This window comes from Myotis yumanensis, unplaced genomic scaffold (genome assembly GCF_028538775.1).
Source record: "Myotis yumanensis isolate MYYU_CA2020_CCGP unplaced genomic scaffold, mMyoYum1.0.hap1 SCAF_4, whole genome shotgun sequence".
Taxonomy (NCBI): domain Eukaryota; kingdom Metazoa; phylum Chordata; class Mammalia; order Chiroptera; family Vespertilionidae; genus Myotis; species Myotis yumanensis.
The window spans coordinates 30985325-31003443 of record NW_027223755.1 but is presented as its reverse complement, the minus strand read 5'-3'; the positions used below and the strand labels follow the sequence as shown (position 1 = coordinate 31003443).

At 33.2% G+C, this 18119-nt stretch overlaps 1 protein-coding gene across 3 annotated transcripts in view; it reads left to right on the top strand.

Moving 5' to 3' along the window:
• ERCC8 (ERCC excision repair 8, CSA ubiquitin ligase complex subunit) overlaps positions 1 to 18119 on the top strand; it is a 36616-nt gene that overhangs the window by 16149 nt on the left and 2348 nt on the right. For 2 of the 3 annotated variants that reach the window (XM_070412025.1, XM_070412024.1), the window contains 7 exons: positions 481 to 562; positions 1616 to 1684; positions 2980 to 3046; positions 4591 to 4691; positions 6414 to 6538; positions 8519 to 8716; positions 13535 to 13615. In XM_070412025.1, the coding sequence (XP_070268126.1) occupies positions 481 to 562; positions 1616 to 1684; positions 2980 to 3046; positions 4591 to 4691; positions 6414 to 6538; positions 8519 to 8716; positions 13535 to 13615 (723 nt within the window). The remainder of the gene's footprint in view (positions 1 to 480; positions 563 to 1615; positions 1685 to 2979; positions 3047 to 4590; positions 4692 to 6413; positions 6539 to 8518; positions 8717 to 13534; positions 13616 to 18119) is intronic. The other variant, XM_070412026.1, reaches the window with a different exon arrangement.

Genomic DNA, 18119 nt, shown 5'->3' with positions numbered 1-18119 from the left:
TGACCAGGAATCGAACTGGCGACCTCTCGGTTCATGGGTCAATGCTTAACCACTGAGCAACACTGGCTGGGCTGAAATGTATGATTTTAAAGGAGGAGCAGTTCTAGGTGATAAGAGTGTCCTGAGTGTGGTGGCCACGGTTGCATGGAACTGAGAAGCAGAGTGCTGGTTAGATCATCTGTGTAGATGCTGAAGTCCCAGGATGGAAGAGAGAAAGATGATGAGCCAGGCTGTCTTTAATCTTAATCTCTGGGATTTGTTAGAGAAAAGCTGTTTCTCACAAAAGGGAAAAAAAGTGTTACAAATAACAGGATTTAAAAATATCAGGTTTTTGAGGGTATTAACATTACTATATTTAAGTCAAATAAATTACTAAGTCAGTTTAAAAATTGCTAGTAGTGTGAAAATCAGTAAATAAGGAATTTGTTGCTTTTGTGACTGTAATTAGAATACACTTTTAAAATGTCTTTTGATTATCAGACTGCAGATATATTTAATTTTGAAGAAACAGTTTATAGTCATCATATGTCTCCAGTTGCCACCCAGCACTGCTTGGTAGCAGGTTTGTACATTTACTCTTTTGTTTTGTAACATTTTGAAAACTGTCTCCGTTTTCATTTCTAGTTAGTTTTGACATAGACATTTTAACTCAGATGGAGATCACAATTCTTTAAAGAAAAAACAAAACAAAAAGGTGTATGCTACTCTTTATATTCAGCTTAACAGGTATTGTGCAAGTCAGGCACTGTGCTAGTGGTAGGATTCAAAGATTAATTAAGAAGACACCTTTCTGTTCCCAAAGAATCACTTTTATACCACTAAGTTTTAAAGATTTTACATGAACAAAATTTGGCAACTTTTTCAGTTCAACACAATAAAATAAGGAAATTATTTCCTTTTCTCTAATATTGTGTGATTCAAATTAAACATCCATTTTTATGGAAGTACCTGCAACAACAATTTCCATGTATGTGGAAGAAAAATTGTTTTTCTGTTATCAGGTCAGTTCTCTGTGATTTAATTATTCTCTGGCACTACATGAATTTCCGGACATCAGTTAGCTACTTCATCTAAGAGAAGAGATGGGCATCAAATTGTCTTTGAGGTCCACTCAATCTGTGTCCAGAGTTTCTGGAATCTATTACTAGCGATTGGAAATATTTCATTATCACAGAAAAACTGAGCTTTTAAAATAATTTGAGGTGATAAAATAGTATAGAATTATATACCACATTGTACCAATACAGATTTCCTGGATTTGATATTATACTCTAGTTACCTAAAATATAACCACTGGCGGAACCTGATTGAAGGGTACACAAGGGCCTCTCTGTACTATCTTTGCAACTTCCTGTGAATAAAAATAATTATTTCTATGTTAAATGTTAAATAATAATGCAATAATAAAATTGTCTTAGTACTAAAATGTAACTACCATTAAAATAAGTTTTCTAATTATAAACATTAAAAATTATTTGAAGTATATCTTTAACATTTTCATATTTCTGTATGGATGTAGTGAAAATGTCATAATTCATAATGGTAGTTTCTTACTTCCTTTTGATGATGATTTATAATAAAATTATCTTAAACCATTTCTGTTTTTGTTTTACAGTTGGTACTAGAGCGCCCAAAGTACAACTTTGTGACTTAAAGTCTGGATCCTGTTGCCACATTCTACAGGGTATTTTTTATTTGTAACAACTACTCTGAGTAAACCATTCAATAAAAAGAAACATTACTAACAATGTATTCTTTGTAAGTCACATGACTGATGTATTTTGTGCTAGTTGTTAAAAATCAACAGGGAAATAAAGATCCTTCTGTGCATTATTCTTATAAAACTGAACTATTGAAGAGACATTTATATGAACAATGGCCATAGGGGAGCTCAAAGATTATGGAAGGTCTAACTCAAAACCTTGTGCTGTTTCTACCTGTGGAAAAATAAACTACTTATGAAACTTACATGAGTACATTTCTCTCATGAACATAGTCTAATATTGTTCTGGCTGAGTAAAGGTTCTTAAAATTTAGGTGCTTTTTTTATTCCTCAGTAAAAATATGTTAGAAAAAGATATTGAAATAATACTTTGGTAAAGGTATATGAAATTATTTTTGCTACTTTTAAAAATCAGCATTAGATCATCTAATTCTAAACAATGAAAATATGGGGTGTAATTCAGAAATATACATCTTTATTCATCCCTGAGAAGCACATAATAAATATGTAAGAAAAACTTGGTGAAATAGATAACATTTGTTTTATATTATAAGTTTCTTTTTAATATAAGCGAGGTAGATTAAAATAACTGATTTGAATAGTTCAGTTAGGTTAAAATGCGGAAATCATTTATCCTATGAACTTATCATTTCTGCTTTCTGGAAAAAACTTTTATACAAATGTTTTTTTATAATCATGAAATAAAAATAATTTTTTCTGTCATAACTTTCTGAGAAGTTAGAAACATTTTTATTGTTTAGAATGTTTATTTTTGGTTTGTTTAGTGGCTCTTACTATAGAGATAAATAAGTGAGCTTGAGCTATATCACCAATGATAGATTGAGTTGTTAGGCCAACACCTGTATTTAAAAAGAAAGACTCACTTGCACTGCCTGTTCTTTCCAAAGCAAAATCAGGCCTTTTATAATAAAATACCATATGTAAGAAATGCCCCATAGACTTCATATTAATACAGGAGGTCCCCCCAAAAATGTCTATACACTGTAACAGCTTATAGCTCAATTTTGAAAATGAAATATATTTTAATAAATGCTGCCTTTATAATTACTCAAAGTGTATGTATATATATTTTGGAACACCCTATATTTAAATGATTATTATAAAAGTGAAAAAATGATTATATCAATTTATCTTTAATACTTAGTCTTCACTTTCTTCAGAATCAAAATTAATTGCACTGTATCTTTTGATTTTCAAATACTTTTCAAGACTTTTCATACATTTTGTATTTGCAGGTCACAGACAAGAAATTTTGGCAGTTTCCTGGTCACCACGTTATGATTATATCTTGGCAACTGCAAGGTAAATTGCAAATTATTTGGTTTTGAAGGTAATAATTAATAAGCATTTCTAGCAGACTATCTATGTAAGATGTGTGTTTGTTTAGTTATTAGGTCCTTAAAAGTAAAATCATAGAGTTACAGATATTAATTCATATCACCAAAAGAAATCTTCCTTTGCATAAAAGCTATCCTGTCTATCCGTTTTGAAGGTGTTCACCTTTAAAATAAGAGAACACAAGAGAATCAGTGTAGCAGTGCAAATCTAGTACTGCTGGAAAAATAGGAAAACAACTGTTGTGTCATTTTTGCATATAAAAGTATTAGCACTGTTAATTTAAAAATAGCATTTTTATTCATTTTTTTAATCCAGAGTTATTTTGAATCTGATTCAACACATCCATCCATTCATTTATTCAATTTACTAATATTTAAAGACTGTCCACCATGTGCCAAGCATTGTGCTAGGGACACAGAGTTAACTAAGGTATATTTCCTTCAAGAAGCTAACAGTCTAATGAGGGGTAGTCAGAAAAATAAGCAATTACACAACATCCTGAAAAATGTTTTCATAGAGGAATTGAACTGAGACCCTTCTGCCTGCAGGCAGATGCTCTAACCACTGAGCAAATGGGCTGGGGTAAATATTTTCTTTAGGAGTAGTATAGAAGCTGAAATTAATAAACCATGGTTTTGCCTTTCTTTTCTCTTTCTTGAAATAAAATGAAAATAAATATCTAATTTCTAGAAGACATTAAATTTAGTTCTTGTATATTGGGCAAAGATTAATTTGATACAGGAAACCAAATAAAAATATTTTGCTCTTATTATTCACTTTATTCTTATTTTTATCATATAAAATTAAAAGCCCAGCCCTAGCTGGTTTGGCTCAGTGGATAGAGCGCCGGCCTACAGACTGAAGGGTCCCAGGTTCAATTCTGGTCAAGGGCACATGCCTGGACTTCGAGCATGATCCCCTGTAGGGGGCGTTCAAGAGGCAGCTGATCAATGATTCTCTCTCATCATTGATGTTTCTATCTCCCTCTCCCTTCCTCTCTGAAATCAATAAAAATATATTTAAAATTAATTAATTAATTAATTAATTTAATTAAAAGCCCACCAAATTCATGCCAAATGAATTCTTAAGCAAAGTGAGATTAGTTAACTGCTTGATTATCTAGACAACATTTGAATAATAAACAATAGTAAGATTGTAGTGACAAACTTGCTTAAGCAACAAGCTCTAAGCCTTATCTAGTCCTTGAGAAGAAAGATGTTCCTGTTATTAGAAAAGAAGAAGAAATAAAGAAAATTTAAAAAATAAAATAAAATGAAAAGCAGCAGAATTCTGTCCTTGTGATCTAAAAAGGTTTATCTTTTTTCTCTTATTTTTTACTTCTTTGTGCTCCTATTGACTATTGAATGTTTGCTGATAAGGCAAAAGTATAATAACCCAAATGTACAAATATGCTAAGACCTCTATGTGCCATAATACTGGAAAGGTGAGTGAAGACTACAGTCACTATTCTAGTTATGTATGTCACTGTAACATTTATCTCTTCTCAGTGCTGACAGTAGAGTAAAATTATGGGATGTGAGGAAAGCATCAGGATGTTTGATTACTCTTGATCAGCATAATGGGGAAAAGTCACAAGCTGTTGAATCAGGTAATGAAGAATGCACTAATATGAAATATAACAATGATAGCATTCTTATATTGAAAACTTTGAATATAACCAATACTAAATGTATATTGACAAATGGAAAATTTGTGATTTTTTTAAAAAAGGCATTCATATTAAATCAATTTCTTAATTAAAGTAAATTATTGCTGTCTTTCTTCAAAATACAAGTTAGTATGGCATTTCATCCGTCCCTGAATTTTCAAGTGTAGAAACTTTTCTGGATTAATTTGTTACCTTTTTTTTCCCTTTCCAATTACACTAATACAAACTCAGTGCCACTTAGGAAGTTCTAATAAATTAAAGTAGTAGTAATAGTTAATGACCATTATGTCAAAACAAAATTTGCAAGTTGTGTTAAATGTGTCAGCTGCAATCCAGGTGATAAAGTACCTCAATTGCATTTTTACAATAGAATTTCATTTTTGTGTAGGTTAAAATTCTGATTCAGAATTAATTCTGAACCAGAAATAATTAGGATGAAATATATAAAATCTTTGTTTTAATAATCTGTTTACTTAAATTAATCAGGCTATTGAGAATTATGCTTTCTCAAAGTTTATTTTGAAAGTAATATAAATTTTTTTTTTAAACATATTTTATTGATTTTTTAAAGAGAGGAAGGGAGAGAGATAGAGAGTTAGAAACATCGATGAGAGAGAGAAACATCAATCAGCTGCCTCCTGCACATCTCCCACTGGGGATGTGCCCACAACCCAGGTACATGCCCTTGACTGGAATCGAACCTGGGACCTTTCAGTCCGCAGGCCGACGCTCTATCCACTGAGCCAAACCAGTTTTGGTGAAAGTAATATAAATTTTGATTGTGAGACTAGAACAGTTATCTTCTGTTAAAGTTTTTAAAATAGGAAATACTAGTATTAATGATTTTTAATAGTCCTTGGGATGATTTTTAGATTAAAAATGGAGCTGAACTTGTTTGGCTCAGTGGATAGAGCGTCGGCCTGCGGACACAAGGGGCCCAGGTTCGATTCCGGTCGAGGGCATGTGCCTTGGTTTCGGGCACACCCCCACTGGGGGGGCATGCAGGAGGCGGCTGATCGATCTCTCCCATCGATGTTTCTGGCTCTCTGTCCCTCTCCCTTCTTCTCTGTGAAAAAAATCAATAAAATATATATTTTTTTAAAAATGGAAATAGTATATAAGAATTTTGAAAGGTGTTTAATTTAAAATTTTTGTGTTAAATTATGTATTTGAGTTTTATAGGACAGCTTAAATACCTTTTATATGTATTTTTTAAATTAATTTCAGAGAGGCAGAGAAGGGGAGAGAGAGATAGAAACATCAATGATGAGAGATAATCATTGATCATCTGCCTCCTTCACGGCCCCTACTAGGGATTGAGCCTGGACCAAGAATCAAGCCGTGACCTCCTGGTTCATAGGTCGATACTCAACCATTGAGCCACGGCAGCTGGGCACACAGCTTACTCTTTGAAGACAAATATATTTGGCAAGATTTTTTTCCATTTGACTTTTTAGTTTTCCTCTATTTTTATGGTTCTAATTTATATTGCTTATCATATTCAAATAATCAGAGGGATGATAAATGTTAAATGTAATCAACTGATGTATTTTAAGTAATTCAGATAGTTGTCCTTTAATGTGCTTAAATAAGTAGGTCATCAGGCGTTAAATATGTGCTGAATACAAGAACAGATAAACTGAATTGTATTTTTCATTGCAGCCAACACTGCTCATAATGGGAAAGTTAATGGCTTATGTTTTACAAGTGATGGGCTTCACCTGCTGACTGTTGGTACTGATAATCGAATGAGGCTCTGGAATAGTTCCAATGGAGAAAACACACTAGTAAGAAATTTTAAAAACTTCCACCTTTTGAATATAAATTAAAGAAATGGATCTGTGTCATACACCACTTGATTTTTTTCCCCCTGTAGATTTAACTCTGTTTCTTGTCTAACTCTATTTCTTAACTCTGAATCACAGCTTCTTGTTTTTAGTTATTTATTGTTTAATGTATTACATAAGTCTCCTCCCCCCCCCCCCCATTGACCTCTCCCTGGCCACCCCCAACCCCCAGCACATGCCCTCACCCCCCCCCCCCCACCCTCCTGTCTGTTTCCATTGGTTATGCCCATGTGCATGCATACAAGTCCTTTAGTTGATCTCTTACCCCCTCACCCCCCACCTTCCTTCATAGATTGGACAGCCGGTTTGATGCTTCTGTGACTCTGGTTCTATTTTTGTTCATCAGTTTATGTTGTTCATTATATTCCACAAATGAGTGAGATCATGTGATATTTATCTTTCTCTGACTGGCTTATTTCACTTAGCATAATGCTCTCCAGTTCCATCCATGCTGCTGCAAATGGTAAGAATTCCTTCTATTTTATAGCAGCGTAGTATTCCATGGTGTAGATGTACCACAGTTTTCTAATCTACTCATCTGCTGATGGGCATTTAGGCTGTTTCCAAATCTTAGCTATTGTAAATTGTGCTACTATGAACATAGGGGTGCATATATCCTTGTTGTTTGTTCATTCATATTGTTCTTTAGATGAAATCACATGGTATTTGTCTTTCTCTAACTTATTTCACTTAGTATAATATCCTCTGGGTCCATCTATGCTGTGGCAAATCACATAGGGATCTTGTTAAAATAAAGATTCTAGTTCAGTAGGATTGGGATAGGGCCGAGAATTCTGCATTTCTATTTTCTGCATAATTTTCATAATTATCATTTTTAATTGCTATATAAACTATAGAATTAGTTTATATATAGAATTATATGTAACATTACTAGAAATTTACATATAATCTCAGTTATTTTGCCATTTGAATTAATGCTGCATTGAATTCCTCTTGGCATACAGCTTTCTGATGTTTAATTATTTCCCTAAGATAAATTCCTAGGAGTAGTTACTAGGTTAAGGAATAAGAATATCTTTGTTGTTTAATGGGTACAGAGTTTCAGTTTTGTAAGATGAAAAGACTTGTGAACACTGATGGTGGTGATGGTTGTACAGTTGTTAATGTGCTTAATGTCAATGAACTGCACACTTAAATATGATTAAGATTGCAAATTTTATGTTACATGTATTTTACCATAATTTAAAATGTTTTAAAATGAAAGGTTATTTCCCACCAAGTACAGTATCTTTGTATTTTTGTTGCATAATAAACCATTTGGCCTTTAGAAGGAATGCCCAAATTAAGTGCCTCCATGTTTACCTCCCTTATACCCATATTGAGTGTCTTATGGTTTCTTAAAATGTTTTGCTAAATTGTTGAGAACTCTTTTTCTTCTTCTTTTTTTTTAATCCTCACGCAAGGATATTTTTTTTCCATTGATTTTTAGAGAGAGTGGAAGGGAAAGGGAGAGACAGAGAGAAACACCAACATGAGAGAGACATATCGGTTGGTTGCCTCCCACATGCTCCCGACCAGGGCCGGGATCCTGCAACCAAGGTACATGTCCTTGACCGGAATCAAACCCAGGACCCTTCAGTCCACAGGCTTATGCTCTATCCACTGAGCAAAACCGGCTAGGGTGAGAATTATTCTTTAAGGATGCCTTAATTGTCTTTTTATTTCTATCAAGGTTGAAATTTGAACATTTTTTTTTGTGGGGTTTTATACTATTTGTATTTCCTTCTTTGAAATGTACATTTATGTCATTGGCCCTTTTTTATATTAGGGCATTGGTCATTTTCTTTAGATATGTAAGAACCCTTTTATAGTATATTCTAATATTTCAAGTAAATACTTCTAGTCTTTATCTTTTTGATTCAGATTTAAGAAGTAACTTTGTGATTTTACATCCCACAGGTGAATTACGGAAAAGTTTATAATGACAGTAGGAAAGGATTGAAATTCGCTGTCTCCTGTGGCTGCAGTTCAGAATTTGTTTTTGTACCATATGGTAGCACCATTGCTGTTTATACAATTTACTCAGGAGAACAGATAACTATGCTTAAGGGACATTATAAAAGTGTTGACTGCTGTGTATTTCAGTCTAATTTCCAGGTAAGAATGATACCAATGGGAATTTAAAATATTCAGGTAGTTAGTTTGCCAGACTCGTTGTATATAATATATATAATATATATATATATCAGAATAAATTATAATTTAATTATGAGGAATTATATTTTTAATTCACATTTGAGTTAGGGTTCATTAATAAAGGCTAATATAGAATATATTTTTAGATGGTATAGGATATATATATGAATCAATATATAATACTCAACTGCTTCATTGAGATAAATTCTTTCTTTTGCATATGGGCTCCATTTATTTAGAAAACCTTGGGCAAATTAAAATAAATTCTTGCAAACAATATTTTTGGGAAAATAGAATATATGTGTCTAATCTCAAAATACAGTTTGTGTATCTTGATTTATGTATGTATGAGTCTGTGTCAAATTTTGTTTATTTCTTCCTTATTTTCTGCCAATAGCTAATAAGTTTGCTTTTGAGTTAATGCAACTTACATAATTTCTTAAATACATATCTATAACTGTTAGTTTAACATCGTGACCTTTCTCTTTCATCTCACTCATGGAGTGGATTGATTTTTCAGAGAACATTTACAGAAATTACTTCATGTACTTCTTTAAATGAGTCTAATATAGCAAGAGTGTTGGTATTTACCCTGTTTTGTAGAAGAGGAAAATGAGTCTCATGAAAGTTAAATACTGATAGAATGAAAATTATGGAATATTAGAGCTAGGAGTGACTTAAGTGCCACCTAATGGAGCTCTTACTCATTTATTAGTACTGATTAATTTGTGCCTGACACTATGCTGTAAGATATATAGGGCTGATTTTTCAGCCAGCATGCATCAGTATGGCAATACCCATTATTAAAATATTCAAATACATGTCCTACTGTCTGTTAAATAGTTGTTGCACCAAGCTCCCTAAGTGACCTCTAGCTTCACCCTCTCCCTTGGGGTCTCCCAGACCTCACCTCAACCCAACAACTAAAAGGGACCTGCTTCTACCTTATGGCCAGTATCTCTTCTGATTAATCAGTGTCCTGGTGTACTAGTTGTTAAATATTTTTAGTGTTACTTCTGGGAGAAGAAAATTAAAGCCACCAGAGAGATGCCATGACATGTCTCAAACTTGCAAGTAGTTACTGACAGAGAATGATTATTCATTCAAATAAATTATTAGAATATTGCACCTCTTTTCTTGTCTAGAGACAGAGACACAGTCAAGATTTTAATCCAGGTATTCTGACTATAAATCATTGTTTCCAACACATCAGAGCTTCCTAGCAGTTGTGCCTAGAATGGATTGAAAGTGTGCCAAAATATTGATTCCCCTCCATCCCTGGAATAGTTGGGGTAAGCCTGGGACAGCCAGAAACCTGGGGCCAGTTGCCTCCTGACAAATACCATTTCTATATGCTATGTCCTCAGATTTGAATCATTGCACTATATCAGAAAGCTTCCAACTCTTACGCCATTTCATCAATTATGATTTCTGGGAAAAGAAGATAATTATAATCTCAAAAGTAAAAGAGAGTAGCACTTTTACATCCATTTAGCATTAGGAACCTTTTCCAAATTAAATGTTACACAAAACTCACTGTCTGAAAACAAAACTGATACTTATAGTAATCTACATGTGTAAAAGCCTATGCAACTGTACGACTGGTCACTATGATGCGCACTGACCACCAGGGGGCAGACGCTCAACGCAGGAGCTGCCCCTTGGTGGTCAGTGTGCTCCCACAGCCAACCTCCAGTGGTCCCTTCCCCTGGCTGGCCCCGATTGGCTCCAATCGCCAGCCAGGCCTAGGGACCCCACCCGTGCACGAATTTGTGCACCGGGCCTCTAGTTCTATCATAAATATAACAAGATACACCCAACATGAAAATAAATAAAGATAATAATGGTTTGTAACCCATTGATTAAATTAAGGATCCACAAATCCATTCTGGTATAAGTAAGTAAACTAATAAATTGAAAGTCTGATGAAGAATAGGATATTTACATATCTCAAAGTACCACACTACAAAGTATTAATTAAAAAGGCAAAATGGTACTTTTACCTTCAAAGAACCTGGCATACATTACCTTAATCAAATGATCAAAGTTAATATCCTAGTTATGGGACATCAATTCTGTGATATTCCTGGCAAAGATGCATCACCAAAATTCAGTTATAAGGAAATGTAAGACAAAATTTGAGAGACTTTCTACAAAATAACTGGTGTGTATCTTTAAAATTGTCATGGTCAGGAAAGCCAGAGACTGAAGAACTGTTCAGATTGAAGGAAAGTAAAGAGATATGACAACTAAGGGCAGCATGTGCTTTTTAAACTGGACCCTTTTGTTCTAAAGGTCATTTTTGGGACAATTGTTGCAACTTAAATGGGATCTAAGTATTAGCTGATAGTAATATATCAATGTGAATTTTCTGATTTTTTGCTGTTATTTATTTTTTTGCTGTAATTTTTCAATTATAGTTTATATTCAGTATTTATATTAATTTCAGGTGTACAGTGTAGTGGTTAGATAATCATATACTTTACAAAGTGGTCCTCCTAATACTTCCAGTACCCACCTGGCACTGTACACAGTTATTACAATATTATTGACTATACTCCCTATGCTGTACTTTACATCCTCATGATCAATTTGTACTTCTTAATTTATCCACCTTAATTTATCCACCTTTCCCCCCAATTCTCCAATTCACCTCCCCTCTGGCTACCATCAGTCTGGTTTTATATCTGAGTCTGTTTCCATTTTATTTATTTATTTTGTTATTTAGATTCCACATATAAGTGAAATCATATGGTATTTGTCTTTCTCTGACTTATTAGCCTAATACCCTCTAGATCTCTCTATACTGTCACAAATGGGAAGCTTTTTCATTTCATAGTATATATGTACCACCACTTTATCCACGTGTCTATTGATGGGCCTGAGGTTGATTCCATATCTTGGCTATAGTAAATAATGCTGCAATGAACACACAAATGCATATGTTTTTTTAAATTCATGTTTTGGGTTTCTTCGGGTATATACCCAGAAGTTTAATTGCTGGTTCATAAGGCAGTTCCATTTTTAATTTTTTGAGGACCCTCCATACGGTATGGACTGTACCAATTTGCATTCCCACCAGCAGTGCACGAGGATTCCCTTTTCTCCACATCCTCACCAATACTTGATTATTGATGGTAGCTATTCTGACAGGGGTGAGGTGACATTTTATTGTGGTTTTAATTTGCATTTTTTTATGATTACTGATGTCAATCATCTTTTCATATGTCTATTGGCCATCTGTATGTCCTCTTTGGAGAAGTGTCTATTCAGGTTCTTTGTCCATTTTTTAAATTGGATTGTTTGATTTTTTATTGGTGAGTTGTAGGAGTTCTTTATAAATTTTAGATATTAACCCCTTATTGGATGTATCATCGGCAAATATCTTCTCCCATTCAGTAAGTTGTCTTTTTATTTTGTTGATGGTTTCCTTTGCTGTGCAAAAGCTTTTTTTTGTTTGGTGTAGTCCCATTTGTTTATGTTTTCCTTTGTTTCTCTTGCCCAATGAGATATATCAGAAAAAGCATGACTACAAGAAATATTAGAGATTTAACTTCCTATGTTTTCTTCTAGGAATTTTATGGTTTTGAGTCTGACATTTAATTCTTTTTTAAAAATATGTTTTTATTTATTTCAGAGAGGAAGGGAGAGGGAGAGAGAGATAGAAATATCAATGATAAGAGAAAATCATTGATCGGCTGTTTCCTGTATGCCCTACCATGGGCATGTGCCCACAACCCGGGCATGTGCCCAACCAGGCATCGAACCTTGAACTCCTTGACTCAACCACTGAGCCAAGCTGGTATTTAATTCTTTAACCCATTTTGAGTTTACTTTTGTATATGATGTAAGAAGGCTGTCTAGTTTCTCTTTTTTTCCCCCTCATGTTAACTTTTATCAGCATCTTTTATTGAATGGACTGTCTTTACCCCATTGTATGTTCTTACATTCTTTATCACATATTAATTGACCATATAAGGATGAGTTTATTTCTGGGCTCTCTATTCTGTTCCATTGATCTATGTATATGTTTTTAGGCCAGTACCATGCTATTTTGATTAATATAGCCTTTTAGTAGAGTTTGATATCATGTAGCATGATACCTCGCCTTTGTTCTTCTTTCTCAAGATTTCTCAGGCTATTTGGGGTCTTTTGTTTTATATATACATTTTTGGATTATTTGTTCCAGTTCTGTGAAAATTACCATTGGCATTTTTATAGGAATTGCACTGAATCTTTAGATTGCTTTGGTTAGTATGAACATTTTAATGGTATTAATTCTTTCTATCCAAAAGCACTGTATATATCCCCATTTATTTATGTCTTTTTCAATTTCTCCAGTGTTTTAAAATTTTTCAAGTACACATCTTTTAACTCCTTGGTTAAATTTACTCCTAGGTATTTTATTTTTTGTATGCAATTATAAGTGGGATTGTTTTCATATCTTCCCTTTATGATAGTTCATTAATGGTATATAAAAATGCAAGCAATTTTTGGGTATTTATATTGTATCATACTCCTTTGCTGAATTTATCAGTTCCAGTATTTTTTGTGTGTGTGTGTGTGGAATCTTTAGGGTTCTCTACAGTATCATGTCATCTGCAAATAATGACAATTTTACTTCATCCTTTCCAAATTGGATACCTTTTATTTTTTCTTCTCATGTGATTGCTTGGCTAAGACTTCCAGTACTATATTGAATATGAGTGGTTAAAGTGTTTCAAATTAGTACCAGCTTTAAACTAACTCACAGTCACATCTTTGCTTTCTGTGTTACAGGAACTTTACAGTGGTAGCAGAGACTGCAATATCCTTGCTTGGGTACCATCCTTAAATGAACCAGTGCCTGATGATGAGGAGGTAAATATTATTTGTACAAATTTGTACAGTGACTTCTAAATCATTAAGAAAAGTTTATTAATTTACTTTATGTGGGAGAAACTTTTAAAGCATTTCTTTCTATTTTCTGATTTTAAAAATAATTTGCCTGTTATAAGACACTTGACAATTTCAGGAAAATATTAAAAGAGGAACAAATTTCTAAAAGTTGAATTAATTACTACTTACATTTTTATTTACTACTTCTTTTTTCTGTGCATATGTGTCTTTTTTAACACATTTAATATCATACTACTTGGACATACAACTTGGTATCCTACTTTTCTCACTTAATATTGTACAATAATCCTTTTTCATGTTGTTAATAACTATTGTTTTAATAATATAGCATTCTGTCATTTATGTACCACAGTTATAAATATTTACTCATTTATAGACATTTCTTTTCATCATTATTAACAAATCAAAGTAAATATCTGTTGATAAATTATTTATATTTCTGATTACTTCTTTGGATAGAATAGGTGACATTTCTAAGGCTCTTTTTTCACACTGTCAAATTTTACCAATTTACATAGCAAGAAGTCTGTTAGTTCCTATCTTAGAGCATAAATTGGTACAAATATGACAGTATGACTAAAATGCCTTAAAAATGTGATGTGTAAACAAAGATGAATTTCTAGTCTTAAGTAGTAAACTCTGTATTTTTTTTACTTTTTGCTGTTGTTGTTAATCCTCACCTGCGGATATTTTTTTTCATTGATTTTTTGAGAGAGTGAAAGGGAGGAAGAGGGAGAGGGAGAAAGGGAGAGTGAGGAAGAGAAAAAGTGAGAGAGAGAGACATCAATGTGTCTCATATTGACTGGTTGCTTCCCGCGTGTTGCAGCGACCTCCGGTGCCAGGGATTGAAACTGCAACCGAGGTTCATGCCCTTGACAGAGAATTGAATCCTGATGGAGAATTGAATCTGAGACCCTTTGGTCCATGGGTTGACACTCTAACCACTGAGCAACTGGCCATTTATGTCAAGCTATCTCTGGTGATATCTTTCATACCAAAGATACTATTTTACCAAGCACTGTTAATCCCCTTATTGCCTGTTAATTATTTTATTTTGGCCCTAATCTAAATGAAAGAGAAAAAAAAGACAATGACAAATCTTCAAGTGGCTGGCCAAATGCTGTATGAATACCTCCAGATTTCATCACACGTCTAATTGGTTTATTATGGCCCTGTTTAGTTTTAGTGCATAGCAGCTTTAAGTGACTGAATATTCTTCTGTAGAAAGCTTAATGTGGCCAAGTAATTTGATTCAGCCATTTATTTTACATTATTATTTAATTACTGTGTCTTGCTGTTTGGAAATCACTATATACTTTAAATCCAAGTTAAAACAGTATAGATCCAGTTAGGAAGTATAACAATTATTTACCAAATAAAAATAAAAGTTAATCTACTATGATGTATGTTTGGAAAAAGGACAATAGAAGAAAACTAAAATGCTTATTTTATAAAGATAGCATGTTATTATGATTATTTATTTCCCTATTATGTAGTCATAGTTTGAACTCCTCATCTAGAAAAATGTTTGTATATGAGAAGTTCACCTGAATAAAGAGAAAATCAAATAGAGATACACAAGTTAGCTTTATTTTTGTTTTAGAGCTATAAATCCTTATCTTTCAAAATATACTGTTTTACTTTAAGATAGCAATCATTCTCATATTAATATAAAATGGTATGTGCTAAGATTGTTTTCACAAAACTTTAGTTTGAAAGATTTCTGTGAATGTAGGTAGAACATGAATGTGATCATTTTACAGATACCCAGTGGAGAAGTCCGTCTATACAAGACTCTGTTCCTGACATGTATATTTACTGTTTAACTCATATTTAAATGTTTTTCATCTCAACTATAAAATAAATAACTCCTGCAGTTTCCCAGAGAGGCAACTACACATACACACACTCACTTAGTCTTTAGTTCCAGGTAAATTAAGTAATAATAAAACTGGTAGGTAACTGGATTTGAACCCCCATTTTGCCATTTATTAGTGGTCTGAGACAAGTTTATATCATTAAAGCAAAAATCGTTTTTAGGATCCCTTTCAGATTCACCCTTAGGTGAGATTTACTTCCCCATCAACCAAGATATAATCCATTATGGGTGTTTCTTCTGAAATCCTAGATAGGGGAGGAATTTAGTTCTGCATTAGAAACTTGATGGGTATTGGGTAATAGGAACAAATTTTATGGTTTTGAAGTATAAATCCTGTTATTTAATTGACAGGTTGTTTTATTATATCAGTAATCTGCCTTCTTTTGGCCTCCTCTTCCTAAAATAGTGTGGTCAAAGCAAGCCTATATAACTCTTAATCAATTTTTCCTTTCTGAGATCTATAGGTCAGCTACATTACAGTCTAAATCTGACCTCTCACCAAGAATCTTACTTCATTTTGGGTCACACAATACAGAACTGTTTTATTTATCATTTATGCAAGTGTATAATTACATGCTGACACTAACAACCCTATATTCTACCTATGAAGACTTTCTAGTAATGACCATTAAGAAATTTAGGATTTATCAAGAGGTATGTGTGGTAGATGCTTGTTTCTGTTCTTCTTTCCCAGTTTTTGGACCTGGATTAGATCCACTCTAAACTCATGCTTTCCGATCTCCATGACATTTGCAATTATCTGTCAATAGAACAGGCAACCTGGTAAGGTAGAGATGTTCAAGCATAGAAAGGATGTCCACCAGGAGGAGATGTTGTAGAGAAAACTGTTGGTAGTTACACTTGATCAGTGGGTCCCAAGCCAATAATATGTGTACCACATCCATACATATTTTTAGTGCAGCTTTTAACTATAAGTATGATGTTTTATTTGTGATTTTTAGCAATAAAATATACTTCCTATAATACATTACAGTATAAGAAGTAATGTTACTACTATATTGTTACTACTATAAACAGTAACATTTATATACAACTACATTTCAATTTTCACTTAATTATTTTTGTTTCTTTGCTCAAAAATAATATACAGTAAAATATAATTTTACTTGTCTGTTGAGTCTCCAAATGAAATTTAAATGTTTAATAGGTTACATAATGGTCTTCCATAATGGAATTTGGAGGCATGACCTTTATATGCTTTATCCAACTAGGGATGTTTTTGGTAGATGTGTAAGGCAGAGTTAAAGACTTCCAAAGATAGAGTAGGGATGAGGAATCACCTTGCCCTTAAGGACAATGCATCTTTGAATAAACTCTCACTAGATAACCTAGTAGTTAAGTTATAAACCCAGTAAACATTTGGATGAAAGAATAAATGAATACAGTTCAGTATGCTACTCTTGCAAACACATGGACTGCTGCAAGGAATAAGTGAATAGTTAGCTGAAATTTGGTAATAGTTTGGTATCTGGACATTTGAGGTACAATGGAATTTCGTTTGTATACCTAAGTGATGACAGTCAACATTAGGTTTAGTAATAGTGACAATAGCCAACATTAGGTTAGTGATAGACTCTGAGCTATAGGACAGCCATAAAGAATACCTAAATTAATATATTGTTCTACAACCATCCTGGCTGATACTTTGGGTATTTACTGGAATGTCTGCTTTTTCTACCATTATCATTGTTTGAACTATAAAATTATGTCATCCTGGTCATCAAAAAGGAAATGAACATTCTCAGACATATACTAGGGATTACCCTTATCATAAAATATTGCTGTATGTTGTAAAAAGCAATACATGTAGGATCATTTGAGTAGTCTTGCTGGTAATTTGGGGTCTTGTAGCAAATGTAAAAGCTGTAGAATAAGAAGTAAACCTGGCTCATAATGCCCAGACACTCAAAAAAAAGTAAAAAATGAGACCATCTTAAAGCCCTTCAGTCATTTGCCAGAGAATAAGAAGGTAACCATTTAAAATGTTTCCTAAAAAAGTGAGTTGATTTAAAAATACCACAAATAATTAAAATTCCTCTAGTTGCTGATTACCTTTATTAGGTATGACTCTAAAGTTGTAAGAATACTGTGATGTTTTATCGTTTTAAATAAACATCACCCAAATGCATGTTATCTTTCCAAGAAAACTCCCAGGAAAACCTAGTGCTAATGACAAACATGTTACCATTTCTGACACATTTTTGCATTGCTTCTGAACCCCTTTACCAATCATAAAAAAATAAATAAATAAACCTCACAGATTAGTAGCCCAAATTACTTTTTGAACCAAAAATGGTATTACTCAGGTTGATGAATACTTTTTTCTTCACTTTTGGATATTTGCTTATTTATAAAAGTCAGGTCCATCCAAACAATATAAAGTTGTCTAGTCAGACTGTAGACCTGATTTCAGTCTTAGCTATATGGATGGTAATTTGTTACTTTCTCCAGGTAATTCCAAAGAGTTGCAGAAATACATTAAGCAATAGCATCATGGTGTGTGTGTGTGTGTGTGTGTGTGTGTGTGTGTGTGTGGCGCACGAGTGCCCATGCACACACTCTCAT